The following is a 14619-nucleotide window of genomic DNA, read 5'->3' as shown; positions in this document are numbered from 1 at the left end:
CATACACGTCAACAATGGAAAACTAAAGAAACATACATATGTCAAGTGCTTATTGGAAAGACCTAATGAAAAGCATATGACTACCACACCTCCCTTTTCAAATAAAAAATACATTTCTCTTTTTAAACCTAAGGAACTCTAATCTATATTTATGTGTGATACAATTAAAAAATGTATTGTATAATTGCTATTATTTTAGTAGAATACTTTTGAATTCAGTGGTTGCAAACCAACGTATTTTTGAAGTGGTTAAAAACACGTGTTAATTAATTGTGAACATTTAGATTCAGCTAAAATCTAAGTTCAGATGTTTAATAGCTTGAAATTACTGTAGCTTCTTAAAACAGGTGAGATGATTTATTGTTTGTGCATCCAGGGGCACAGATTCTGGGGGGATGGGGGGGAGGTAACCCCCAATAATCAAAACCATTAAGTACAACCCCCCAATATTTATAACATGATCAGTGGAAACATGGGTAAATACTTCACGCTGCAACCCCCCAATGTTCAAGCCAAATCTACGCCCTTGTGTGCATCACATTTTTACTTCTCAAATCCAGTCAAAGAGTATTCACCTTTTGTCACCTTCTTCTGAAATATAGACTGATATAATATAACTCAGGCAGATGAATAAGGCCAGAAACATACTCCGTCGCAAACACAACAACAATGCACAGAAAGACATTTCAGAACACAATAATGTACAAAATTACTCTTGCATAAGTCATATGTTTTGCATATGTTTTGGGCCTAATTGTGGAAGTGTGGTCCGTGTTTGACAGTACTCTTAAGAAATTCCTTCATACTGTACTGTTGTGTTTATTTTCATATCAAACAATACAAAAATACAAAAATAAATCATTACATTAGAAACTCCTCACATTTTTAAAGTGGCTCAAAAAATAAGTAACAGCATTTGGGCATTTGAGTCAAAATGGTATCCGAACACGTTAATTTCAGAATATCAAAATCACAGTTTTATCCCTTCATGCTGCTGCTAAAAACACAATGATATATTTGGAATACATAGTTAATATTAATTTAGTCTACAAATCGCTTGCATTTATATGGTTCAGTTCTGGTCCCTGTTCAACCCTACTGACAGCTATATAGTGCTGGAGACTATTTACATTAAACATTAGGCCTGTTGGTTGTTCTCGTTTGTTCCAAATCACAACCACAACACCAAAATGGGTGCACTCAAAAGTAAAGATCGGTGATGCAAATGCTATTCATTAAGGCCTGAGTCATGGAATGCAGCTTGATATACATGAGCAGAAGTTTCAAAGCAATAGTTCACCCTGAAATGAACATTTTGTCATCATTCACTCACTATTCAGTTTTGGGTGAAGTATCCCTTTAAGCTGCCATGGCGTGATTGCATTAAATAAATATTACAGGTTCAGTAGAAGTTAAGCTCAATCAACAGCATTTGTGGCATAATGTTGATCATTTTGACTCATCCCTACTTTTCTTAAAAAAAAGCAAAAATGGAGGTAATAGTGAGGCACTTACAATGGAAGTGAACGGGGCCAATTTTTGGAGAGTTTAAAGGCAGAAATGTGAAGCTTATTTTATAAAAGCACTTACATTCATTCATCTGTTAAAACTCATGTATTATTTGAACTGTAAAGTTGTTTAAATTTCCATTTTTACAATCCTTTTAGGGTTTCAGGGTTGATGGCATTATATCGTCATGGCAACGAAGTTGTAAAATTAGATATAACTTTACACAGAAAAGGTTGTTAAGTGATTTTATCACACTAAAATCATGTTAACATGCATATTGTTCTTGTCTTGTAGCTATAATTTTTAAACAGTGAGTATTTTAATGCTTTCGGATTGGCCCCTTTGACTTCCATTATAAGTGCCTCACTGTAACCACGATTCAGGTCTCCTAAGCAACCAATTGGCCCTGTTGCTAGGGAGGGTAGAGTCACATGGGGTAACCTCCTCGTGGTCGCTATAATGTGGTTCGTTCTCGGTGGGGCGCGTGGTGAGTTGTGCGTGGATGCCGTGGAGAATAGTGTGAAGCCTCCACACACGCTAGGTCTCCATGGTAACGCGCTCAACAAGTCACACGATAAAATGTACAGATTGACGGTCTCAGACGCGGAGTCAACTGAGATTCGTCCTCCGCCACCCGGATTGAAACGAGTCACTACACCACCATGAGGACTTAGAGCGCGTTGGAAATTGGGCATTCCAAATTGGAGAGAACCCCCCCCCATTTATTAATAATAATTCATGTTGTTGATTGAGCTTAACTTGTATTGAACCCGGAATATTCCTTCAACAAAAACTCTGCTTAATACATACGGTAAAGTCCATCTGCTTTAAACGGCATGCATCTTTGAATTCAGTGTCTGGCCTTTCTCTGAGTTTACATACAGGTAGAAAAGAGGAAAAGCAATGCAGGAAACTATGATTCTGGTTTATGTAGAAGCAGTCGTGTCTCAGTAGATACTGTGTGCTCGGTCATTCATATGTGCAGGTGAGCTTTAGCACCCAGACTAAATCCATGAATGGCAAAATAACACAAATATGAGCATAAAAAGTGGCAGTAATCCTCTTTCTCTAGTTTTCACTTTTTTCACTTTCTCTCCCTTTTCTTAAACTCAACATAAACTCCCATTTCTGCCCCTTAAAAGGATAGTTCACCCAAAAATGGCAATTCTGTCATTATTTACTCACGATCATCTTAACTAGTATGACTGTCTTTCTTCCATGGAACACAAAAGGAGATGTTGAAAATGAAGACGGAATTTTCACTTTTTGGGGAACTGTTCCTTTAAGAAGTGAAAAGCCTGTAAATATCTCTCAAACACACTGTCTTGTGAAGGTGGTGATCTGTAGGTTGCCTGTATGCTTGAGAGGCAGGCTTAAGTGAAGTGCTGTTTGTGCAAGCGGTCCAAAAAGAGGAAAAGAGATCAGAGAGAGTGAAGAGGATGATGATCTCTGTGAAGGTTAGAGATGCACATTGGTACTCCTCACACCTCTTTGTGTGTTTACTTGGAACGCTCCTTTGACTTCTTTATTCTAAAAACCAAAAAAGAGAGAGAGAACAGTTTTAAAACGTTTTTCCAGGGAAGATGTTTTAGAGCAGTCAGCTAGTTCCAGAATATGTGATAATGATCAACCAGCCAATTTCTCCTGTTTTAATGGTGTCTCTCCTTTTGGCTGTATGACACAATAGGAGGGCGATTACAGCTCTGTAAAACCTTTCTGTTCTGCCTCTTACTTCATCATTAATCTACAGTTAGTGTAATTAAAGACCAGGGGTTAAACGCTCAGGGCTATATGGTGTGGAGTGTAATTACCTACTTAGGTAATGTGTAATTTATGTAACTTTAAATTACCCAATAACATTCCATGTGGCATTTATGTGTCATGTACTACAACTTAATTACAACAACAACAACAACTAAACTGCCACTAAGGTTTGTTTAAACAAATATAATGCTACTGGACTAATGCATTTATTTTGAAAAAGTAAATTGCGGAAATTAACAAAGGAAAATTTTATTCAAATTACAATATATCTCTACAGTTTCAAAAATATTAATCAAAACATATTTTAATTTCGTTATAATACACTAACGTGATCCCATTAGTATTTGTAAGTATTCTTACATAAAGTGTAGTTCAAACACAATAATTCTGGATGCTTTGATAGACATACAATATTCATACAAAAGCAACATATGCACAGTTTTATCCACAGCAGACGGCTTCTAAAACATAAATACTTGTATGTATATTTTCATGTCCCAGGGTCTGATTTTTATTAAAATGAACAGATTTCAATGTTGTTGTTTTTTTTCTTCTTTTTGTTATGTAAAGGTCTCATTAAAACTGACTTGAAAACTTTTTACCAGGCCTGCATCATTTATATTTGGTACTTTTCAAATGCATTTTATGTATAGATTTTAGCCCAGTTCCAGACTTTCAATATTAAACTATGAAAATGTATTTTACTAATCGAAATAAAGAGTGAAATAAATATAAACCACTTCAACATAAATTATTTCTATCAATTAACACAGTTGTGGCATCATTTCTTCTACACCAAACAATTTTGCCCCTAATAAAGTTTTCTTCCCCAAATGTATAAAAGTGTCAATGAAGAGCATGCTTGAGATGAAACATGTGACAAGTGATGTTTGAAGAAAACAAAGAACAATCAAGGAAAATATCACTTGTGAGCAGAACATTTCCAGTCAAGCTGTAATTTAGCCAAATTATGCAAAAAGTGTGAAACTATTATTTAATTGTGTGTATTTAGGATACATCAAATATTAGCTATAAAATTAGCCTTAGAAAACCAAGAAGTCAGCCATGTTGTCTCAGAAACATTAAAAATGCCATTTCCATCAGCTGAGAATCTGAGATGTGCCGGAAATGACACTATGGTGGGAAATTTCATGACTTTCAAGATAAAAAAATACAAAATGACATAAATCTCCTGTGATGCACGTACATACACTGTTGGACATTGCTAGTAGACAGAAACTAGTGGGTGTATTAAAAATGGTTTTTTTTTCTCCCCTTTTCTCCCCAATCTGGAATGCCCAATCCCCAATGCGCTCTAAGTCCTCGTGGTGGTGTAGTGACTCGTTTCAATCCGGGTGGCCGAGGACGAATCTCAGTTGCCTCCACGTCTGAGACCGTCAATCTGCACATCTTATCATGTGGCTTGTTGAGCATGTTACCACGGAGACATAGCGCGAGTGGAGGCTTAACGCTATTCTCCGCGGCATCCACACGCAACTCACCATGCACCCCACCTAGAGCAAGAACCACATTATAGCGACCACGAGGAGGTTACCCCATGTGACTCTACCCTCCCTAGCAACCGGGCCAATTTGGTTGCTTAGGAGACCTGGCTGGAGTCACTCAGCACACACTGGATTCGACCTTGCGACTCCAGGGGTGATAGTCAGCATCAGTACTTGCTGAGATACACAGGCCCACATTAAAAACTTGTTTTAACAAGACTTTAATCTAGAAATGCAGTGCTAAAAGTGGCCAAATTTGAAGAATCACCCATATCAAATTTTAGAGACATAAAAATGAACTTTGGCACCAATGGTGTTACTTCCACAAAAGTTCAACCAAATGTAAAAAATGTATGTTTAAACTTTACGCATGAATACTTGCAAGTACTAATGAGATTGTGTAAAATGAACACTTCGTTATACTTTATTTTCACTCCATAAAATTCATTCATATCAAAATGTTTGCAGTTTTTTAGCCTATATTCCAGCATATTTTACCCCATGGTTCCCAGATAAAAACTGCTGATGCTTTTTGTAGTCTAGAAAGAGTTTCTTCTTACTTGTTAATGGCATTCTTTAGATACTGCTGAAGCCATTTGGTCTTGGGGTTGATGCAGACCTCTCTGTTGTTCTTCAGCTTGGCACTGGTAATGAGAGAGAAAAGAAGGGATTTGTTTCGGATGAGAGAGAAAGAAAGAGCAGACTTCTCTCCCTCTGTGGGTCTACAGTGTGTTTTATCAGATCATATCAGCTGTCCTTCATGGAGTACATTTCAGCCCCTTCCATTCTACTGTACTGGCAAGAGTCACTGCACTTTATCAGATAACAGCACTGAATTACAAGGGGTTCATCAGGACAATGTTGTGTTGTCTGGAAAGTTCTAAATTTTAGAAGATTCTGACTTGAATTTTGAGTTCTGTGCAATCTGGCTAGATTACAATTAAGGTGAGGAGTAATTGCTAATAAAAGATTTTTTAATTCTTGCAAAAACACTAAATATTTTAGGACCACAATTAAAAAACAACAACACAAACACCATGTCTTTACAATACTGAATATGTCTGTACACAATGAAAGCAAAGTCTGCTTGATGCGACACAATCACAGCCAATCAGAACATATATGATGTTAATTATACAGTTATGTGGGGTGGGATTTTGAACCAATGAGATTTCCTTGCGGGCGGGACAAGCCAGCACAAAGCAACAGAAATAGAATTCAAGCAAATTACAAAGTTTTATCGCGTTAGTGTCCCCAGTGGCCAAGCTGTTGTTAAACGGATGAGCACATGTAAGCTCCAGTTTCTGCGTGAAATATCCACAGAGATGTAATACGTTCAACTGGAAAACATATTTTATTAACCTCTTCAACTTGGATGCCGGCGGGTCTAAAAGGGGGCACTGTGTCATGAAAAAGTTTACGCAAAAATGTTTCAAGTCTTCGAAAACATACAGTAAGTCAGGCATATGGGGTATCATTTGAAAGCTTAGAATCTGAACGTTTCATCACTTCTGCATTTATGTTACTTAAAATAAAAAATAATGCCCGAAAACATTTGCGTCGCAAATTAGCACCACCTAGAGGTCATGTGGTAGAAATATGAATATAAAAATCTTTCAAATAACACTTAAATAGACAAATTATATATCAAATGAAAGCTCTTATTCACAGAAATGTGGCTGTTTTGTTGCCCTAATACCCACAGTTTGAAAGATTTTCAAAAGAATTACAAAGTGAAAAATTATATTTGTAAGACATCAAATACAGATGTCTCATTTATGTGCCGATCACTGCTGCTGTACGCCCCAAATAGCTAAAAACTTTATATCTGCTTTTACCTTAGTCAGTTATCTAAAAAAATTGCCATTTTTTGCTTGTGAGTTTGCTTGTATGAATAATCCAATGTTATATCTTACATGCCCAGAAAACAATATGCCATCCAGCAGGAAAAGCATGCTAAACACGTGATCGGAAATAAATGTTATCGACTATTGATGATAAAGGTTATACATCATCGCAAAGCAGCTTTCTAATGACACCTAGATTGAGCTTGTAGTCCACTCAGAGGCCGTTATTCAATGAAACAATGGGGGCATGAACTGAAAATTAGGCTGAATGTCTATGGACGAGGGCTGAATTGTGTTAGAGCACCACCTACATTTCAGTGGAGTAAAAATGTATTTTTAGAGTGGAAAGGCAACCTCCCAATCGTGTTCATCATTAATTATGTGAACGCTTTAACTTCCTGGTTCCCAAGGGACCAGAACCTGTGTCTTGGAGACTCCTCTTGCAACCATCTATTATGAACTTTTACCACGATCAGTAGCTTTTATCGCTTGTTCCTTTATCACACCACACCTGGTTAGGACACGTTGTAATACAAACCATTTTAAAATAAAAATTAAAAATGCTTTTTCCAAATATAAAGCATATAAACCTTATCCATGGCTCCTTTTAAGTTATTCTCCAAACTCATCTGTTCCCTGAACAAATACAGGACTATTTATCAAGATACTGGAAAGTTTTTTAGTTAATAACAAATAGAGAGTCAAGGGACCCCCTCAAACAGAAAACGTTTTGAGTGATGTCTCACCATATTTGCCTTCGCACAACAAGGTAAATCCCCTCAAACCGTCATTCACCAACACGTGGAGAAAGCCACACAAATGACATCCAGACTTCACACCTCAGTGCCAAAAGGTTGTGTTTGAGAGTTAGCGGCTCACATTGCCTTTCAAATGGCTCTTATTCATATTGCTTACACCTCTCTCTCTCTCTCTCTCTCTCTCTCTCTCACACACACACACACACACACACTGCTCTCCCAATCTGTCTGGACAAATGGAGCCTGTCAGCCCAAATAAAAGATCTGCTTAACCCCAAATCTACACACGAATCCTGACAATCATCTTTCAGATCAGTAAACTAAATAAAACCTTAATGCTATCCATGTTTGTTTTCCAGGGGGATGTCCTCCATTGAGCTTGTTTTGAGAGTTAATCTATTTGGAGGGTTTGTTTTAGTTGTTTGTTTGTTTGTGATTTGGGCTCTGAGTTAATCTAGCTAGTGTAAATGATTTTTTGAACTAGCTAGTTGGTGGTCTGGAACCGAGCCAGCAGGGAGTAATTACCTCACAGCTAGCTAATGCTAACAACAAAATGAGTGATGTGGGTGTGTGTCTTTCATCTATCCCAATAAATCTGAATGGATTCCTAAATAAGATGTGTGGAAGGAGACAGATTAAAGGTGATTTCCTCCGGCCAAAGTTTGTTTTCGAAATGACCCTTTGCTACATGCTAACCCCTGTAACCCCTGTAACCTTGATCCTCCTCCAGCGCTTTGGCTTTTTGCTGCCCGACGGGGTACAAATGGTTTGGTTTAATACATTCCAGACCAGTCAAGTAATACCAAATGCTGGTAAAAGAAAAAGACACAGTCATCTGAAACAAAAAGGTAATCATTTTGACCTTTAGCAATTATTGTGTCATGAAAACGAAATCGCTTGGCGTGAAGAAAATCGCTAAACATTTCTCTCATATTCTTTCATTTTATGTTTGACTTGCACTGCTACTGAAGAATAGGGCATATCACTACTTTTCAACAGTTATCAAACTATTAAAATAGCCTTCTCACATTCACTTTCACATGAAACATACATTGTAAAAAGTGAAAATGTGCCATTATTGCCTAATTCTACCTGAAATGACCCTCAAAATTACATGTATGGGTGTAACCTAGTGTAATCAAGTTGATTTGAACAATTGTAAATGATATTTTTGACTTGAGTGAAGCAAGTTGGTTTAGATATTACCACATTTTTATATTACCTGACAGTGTAACGATGTACACATCCCAAAGAAAATCAACAAATCAAGTTGTAATGGCATTACATGTAACACCCAAAATGGGCAGTACATATAAAGTAGCATATAATAACAAAAAACCTATGATAATAAGATTTAGTTTATTTAAAATAGCTCCCATAACTCTCAAACAAATCAAAAGCTATTGAAGCTTTGTTATGACAATGTACAAATTTCAGCCAGTCAGGTCAAAGAAAATACTTTGAGTCGGTAGCTATTAGGAGGCAGATTCTCAGACATAGACGGCCAACCCGGTTACTTGAAAATGTACTTGGAATGATTAGTACAAGATGGCAATATCGTAAAATATCATACAAGTTGGCTCGAAGAAAAACATATGACTTCCCATAGAGAAAAAGTAAACGAACTAAAGTCTAAACCATTTTAATTGGAAAATCACTGTTGTGTACCACTGAAGAAAAAGAAGCAACAGGGTTTTGAATGAGCGCTCTTACAATTTTAACTTATGTTAAACTTGCGAAGTTTAACCCCTAACCCAAACCCCAAACCTAAACTTAACCATCTTGATGCATGTATTGTATCGATTTGAGATTCTGTTGTTGTTTGTTTTGTCACTGTGGGAATAAAAGTCATACATGTTCGTACGAGCCAGACAAATCATACGATATCTTACGATTTCGCTATCTTGAATTATGAATTAATAGTTGAATTGTCACGAGACTACATTGAGACGGTTTTGGAAAGTTGACTTACATGACTTGGAACGGGCAGCTGGGTGTGTGTAGAAACTTGATCTCACGGATGCTCCTCTGTGGGACGGTGTTGAGCGTGGACCGACACCAACATCTCTCCACCAGACTAATGGGCTTTGCTGTAATGCAATCAGAACAGAAAAAAAGAAGTCAATAGAAAGGAAGTATGATAAATGCATGTCGTATTAAATAGGTAAAGGAAGTGTAGACATGTATCTGTAAAACAGCATCCAAGTTATTATACATTTTACCATTGAAACATACTTTTAACATAATGTATACAGAATATATGTTTTAACATAAAATATGTGCTTCATGTGGCTTCAAGTAAAAAAAAATAAAATAAAATGAATACATTAGGTTACACCAACAAAACTGATTTTAAGGGTTGGATCAGGTAGAAATAGCTCCTTAAGGTAACAATTGGAGGTTACTGCTTTTTGCAGTGTATTTTACATATGTTCTTGTAGTGACTTCAAAGTTCTCTTCATGGTATCATGGTGTTATATACCTAAAATCACTTTCAAATGTATCTATTGCTACTATTTTAAAGAGATCAATTTTTAATTAAAAATAAAAGAAATACACACATTTCTTTCCTATGTAAAATGATGACTTTAGCTTCAGCACATCACCCAACAGTGCTGCTTCTGTTGAGATATTTCAACAAATTATTTCAACTTTGAATTGAAATCACAATCACATTTTTTCAAGGTCAGAATTTTGTGAATTTATGTCAGAACAAAACTAGTAAAAATAGTACAAATTTTGACCCTGGAAAATTGCATTTTTGGTGTACTAGGGTTATTTCCAGTCCTATTTGAACACTATTAGGCATAACAGAGATATTAACTAATGTAGTCGGGTTGATTAATTCATATTCAATTATATATTTGACTTGAATGAAACCAGTTCATTCCACAGGAAGCTAATTTTTTGGGGTTATCTGACATTTTTATATGTAATGTAGTTATAAATACGCAATAAAAGCACATTTTAGAGACGTTTAGACTAACACAATCTATAATTCAGATGAATAGTTCAGATTCATGCAGTCAAACAGCAACCAAAACCTAAACGCATTTGGTTAGAAAGTGTCCAATCACCTGCGTACATTAACAAACCCTGATCATTAAAAAGAGATTAGTGTGACATTCTAGTGGCCCTTGCACAATCACAAGGGGACCGTTCTGCCTTTTCACTCACCACATTTTTCATAAGAAGCTTTTTTTTTTTTGTAAAAGCAGAGTCCTCAACATTAAATACGTCAAAATCCCGTAATCACACCAGTCCACTCCAGACACCTCTTGTAGTCCTGAATATGTGCATTAAATTAATCTGCTGAAGAACATTCCCTGAATGGTTTCACTTCTCCCTGGTTTCCCTTGTGGTTTCAGAGACGGACCCGGTAATGAGGGAAGTCAAACTCTGAAATTCCCATAGATGTTCCGACACTGTCTATGCCCTTTGTCTGCTCCATCAAGCCTTGACTAAACACTGCACCAAGTGAACAGCACTGGAACTTTTGGCTTATTATCCCTTAATTAGACACTAATTAAAAGAGAGCTTGTGAACAAGCAAACAATGCCTAACCAAGCAGCTTTTAAAAAGCAATGAAGGGTTTCTCACTAGAAACAACAAAGCCAGCAACATATTGCAGACCCACCAAGTTCAACTGGCTAAACAACATGGTTTTTGCCCTTTTGGGTCAGAACCGCTGACATGTAAAGACATGCATAAATAAGTATTTAACATGCGGTCATAAATGCAAATGAATGCAGAGCACTTAAGTGCTGCAAAGTGATATTAATGAAGCCTCTTCATGATCATTAACTCTTAACGGTCTTAGAAAAAAGTCACTAAGCAGGACAACATATTCCTGCTTAATGAACAGTTCTGCAATACATTGTAGACTTATGAAATAAGAAAACTGTTCAATTTACATACGTTGAATTTAAGCAAAAGTACAATTCTAAATTGTGACATCTGCCAAAAAGCTATTTTAAAGCTATTTTATTATAACTACTTTTTTGCTACTTTTTAAAACTTTTTCATTCAAAAGTAAAAAACAATTTTTTTTATTAACTTTTACTAAATATGTGTCAAAAATCTATTTTAAAGCTTTTTTATGAGAAGTTAAGCTAAACTACTTTTTAAAGCTTTTTTATTTCTTTTGTTGCAAAAAAAAGTAGTATTTAATAAAACAATTATATGAACTTTTATGTGGCCAAAAACTATTTTAAAGCAATTTTTATAACTACTTTTTATGAGTATATAAAATACTTTATTCAAAAGTAGTATTTTCATTTTGATTTTTTATTTGTATGTGCCGAAAAGCTATTAGTTGAAATACTTTAAAAAAGTAGCTAAAAAATATTTTAACTACACATAATACTTTTATAAAGTATTTTATTTCATAAAAGGTACTTTTAGCATTTAGCATAGCTTTTTGGCACATATAATTAATAAAAAATATGTACTTTGTAATCATAAGTTGTTTTTTTTTTAATAATATTTTTAATGTATGTCATTAACTTGCATGTGCCAAAAAGCTGTTCAATTACTTTATGTGTAGTTAAATTACTTTTTACTGTTGTTTAAAAGTAATATTTTTTTATTCAGGATGCTCAAATAAATTACTCTGCAGACAACACCAATTGAACACATGTTTTTTTTAGCTAATTAAATTACACAACAATACATTTTAAAACATCATATGGATGTGAATATAAACTCAATCTGTAAATCTCTTACCTTTAGTCTCTGTGCTCCATATGGCGACCATCAGGAGGGCCACCAGCATCACAGCTTTGCTATCCATGCCGAGGGTGTGTGTGTGTGTGTGTGTGTGTGTGTGGCTTTTGTATATCACAGCTAGCTTTCAGAGCTCAGTGTGGCGTCTCAGTGCTCCGCAGAAGTGTTAAGACTGAGGACCATAGGAAAACACTCCCACCTTTCTCAGGAGGAGGGGAGGGAGGAGGGCTGAGTGGAGAGTGTGAGTGGGAGAGCTGAGTTAGACCCTCTCCTCCAACAACCACCTTCTCCAGCTCAGCGAAGTTCCAAAAATGCTCTGGCAAAGATTCGGTGGTGACAGTCTGAGTCAGACTCTCTCTCTCTCTCTCTCAATTCTATCATCCTCCGCATCTTATTCTCAGAGGAGAAACTGGAGTCCCTGCTGTTATCTCAGCATTGTTGTTCCTCAGTGGTTTTTATTTGGTATAGTTTGTTTCATCTGTTTTCTGGTGGTCAACATTCACTTAACTGGCGCTGCTCTTTCTCATGTCAGATTCCCTCTGTTCCTCTATATATTTATTCTACTGTGCCAAGTGTTTGAATAATCATGCATGTTGCAGCATGATACCTGTTTTTGACATAACACTGAAATTTGTTTTTGAATTGTTTGCATCACACTTTTTAAGTAAATTCAACTTATGGTCATTTTATGTCAGCAAAACTAGAAAACCTTTGTTAGATATACACAAATCTATCAGTTCATTAATCTTTATTTACTTAAAAAAGGTATGTCACATGAATAAGATTGAACAACTAAATCAATCTAAATTAAAATGATTGTTTCTGCCTAATTCAGTTAGCTCAAAAGCAAATAATGACGGAGGTCATTCTTTAAACAACTGATTCCTCAGATAAAGCTGCACTTCAGTAACGCACATTCACATGTGCAGGATCCAACTTCACCAAAGGGAACACTAATCACCCTAATGCTGACTTTACACAAAACAACTTATTACAGGAAAACAACATGTTAATACTAAAAAGTGTTCAAATCTCTATGAATTCTTAATAACAACTATTGAAGTGCCCCAATAAGTTCCTTTTGACCAAACAAACGTGCTTAAATTATTCAAGCGCAAGGGCTTATGAGTATTCCCCACAACCTCAGTTCTGTACTTGATCATTTGAGTTAGTAGTACTTAAAATCTTAATTTGATGGAATTTTAAGCTGAAGAAGTTCAAGGAACTCACAATTGTTCTTTTACTTTATGTATCACTGTAAATTCACCTTATAATTGATATTTTTTGCAAATTAAGTAAAGCTAAAAATGCTATTAATATGTACATTTCTGAGTAGAAGCTATTTACTGTATTTTCTTATGTTATGGTTGTTGAGCCAACAAATCTATGTATTTATTTATTCAGTTTAAAAAAACATTGCTTCAGTCCTCAAATTTGCTTCCAGTGCTTCTATTTTTATCTGGACTTTTATCTAAAGATTTTATTTGAATTTTTAGGGAGGAAATCCATTGGGAAATCTCAGTTTTAAAGGAATAGTTCACTTTCTTCTGTGAAACTCAGTGATGTTTTGCAGAATTTGGTGGCAGTTTTTTGCCATAAAACCACAGTGACCAGGGGCTGACTGGTTCAAAAAAGGACAAAAAGTGCCCCAAAACAGAAAACCACCACAAAAGTATAATGAAAGCTCTCCATGCAATAAATTTCAAGTTCTCTGAAGAATACAACAGCTTAGTGCGAGGAACAGTCCGTAATTAAAATCGTTATTGTCTGAACGTTTTCCCTTCAGCCACATGCATTTGTATTCGCATACATTCAAATATACCACATAAAGATGTTTTGCACCAGATTTGCCTTAGATGACGATTGAGTCATGTCAAACCTAGCATGATGCGTCTCGACATGCCATATTTAAATGTACATGCAGTATTTTCATTTTTGAGTGAACTGTGCCATTAATATCGCAATGCCAAACTATATGTTTAGAGGACCAGTTCTTGTCTAGTTGAACAAGCCTTTGTAACAACAAACAACTGTACAGACCAAAAAGATGGAGGCGTTTAAGTGCAAGTCCCCATTAAACAGTGGTTGGCGAAGTACCTTTCAGACAGAGTCTGTGGAAACACTGTTACAGTTTTAACAGTCCCTCATGCAGAGAAAACTGGCTGCACTAAACCCCCTTAACAGCTCGTAAACTTTAGAGGATGTTGATTGTTATCAAGCGGTCAGTGGAGGTGTAAATAATGTGGATGTGAAGAGCAGCGGTATCCAAACTTAAAATAAATTACTGAGTCTGTTTGGCTTCAGTGGCACTTCAAACGTCTCCCAATAAACAGTTCATAATATTTAGTCGCTGGCACATATAAAAAACAATATCGCAGGTGGAAAAACAATCGTCCCGCATTAAACAACGAAGTATTTTCTTTGTTGTTTAAATAGCTTCTAAGTTTACTTTAAGGATCCCTTTTGATCTGTGATCAACCGTTTTGAAACCGTAATTCTTTTCTGGCTTTG

At 36.0% G+C, this 14619-nt stretch overlaps 1 protein-coding gene across 1 annotated transcript; it reads right to left on the bottom strand.

The window, feature by feature from the left end:
* Positions 1 to 803: 803 nt before the first annotated feature.
* On the bottom strand, positions 804 to 12288 carry LOC127438183 (stromal cell-derived factor 1-like). The gene is made up of 4 exons (XM_051693546.1): positions 12109 to 12288; positions 9356 to 9473; positions 5339 to 5422; positions 804 to 3039 (listed from the first exon to the last, which is right to left on the bottom strand). Exons 1-4 carry the CDS (start codon positions 12173 to 12175, stop codon positions 3009 to 3011), a joined length of 300 nt encoding a protein of 99 aa, XP_051549506.1. The 5' UTR covers positions 12176 to 12288; the 3' UTR covers positions 804 to 3008.
* Between the last annotated feature and the right edge of the window lie 2331 nt (positions 12289 to 14619).

The sequence above is a fragment of the Myxocyprinus asiaticus genome, chromosome 49, assembly GCF_019703515.2.
Source record: "Myxocyprinus asiaticus isolate MX2 ecotype Aquarium Trade chromosome 49, UBuf_Myxa_2, whole genome shotgun sequence".
Taxonomy (NCBI): Eukaryota; Metazoa; Chordata; class Actinopteri; order Cypriniformes; family Catostomidae; genus Myxocyprinus; species Myxocyprinus asiaticus.
The sequence above is the reverse complement of the archived record's forward strand: the minus strand, read 5'-3'. Positions and strand labels throughout refer to the sequence as shown.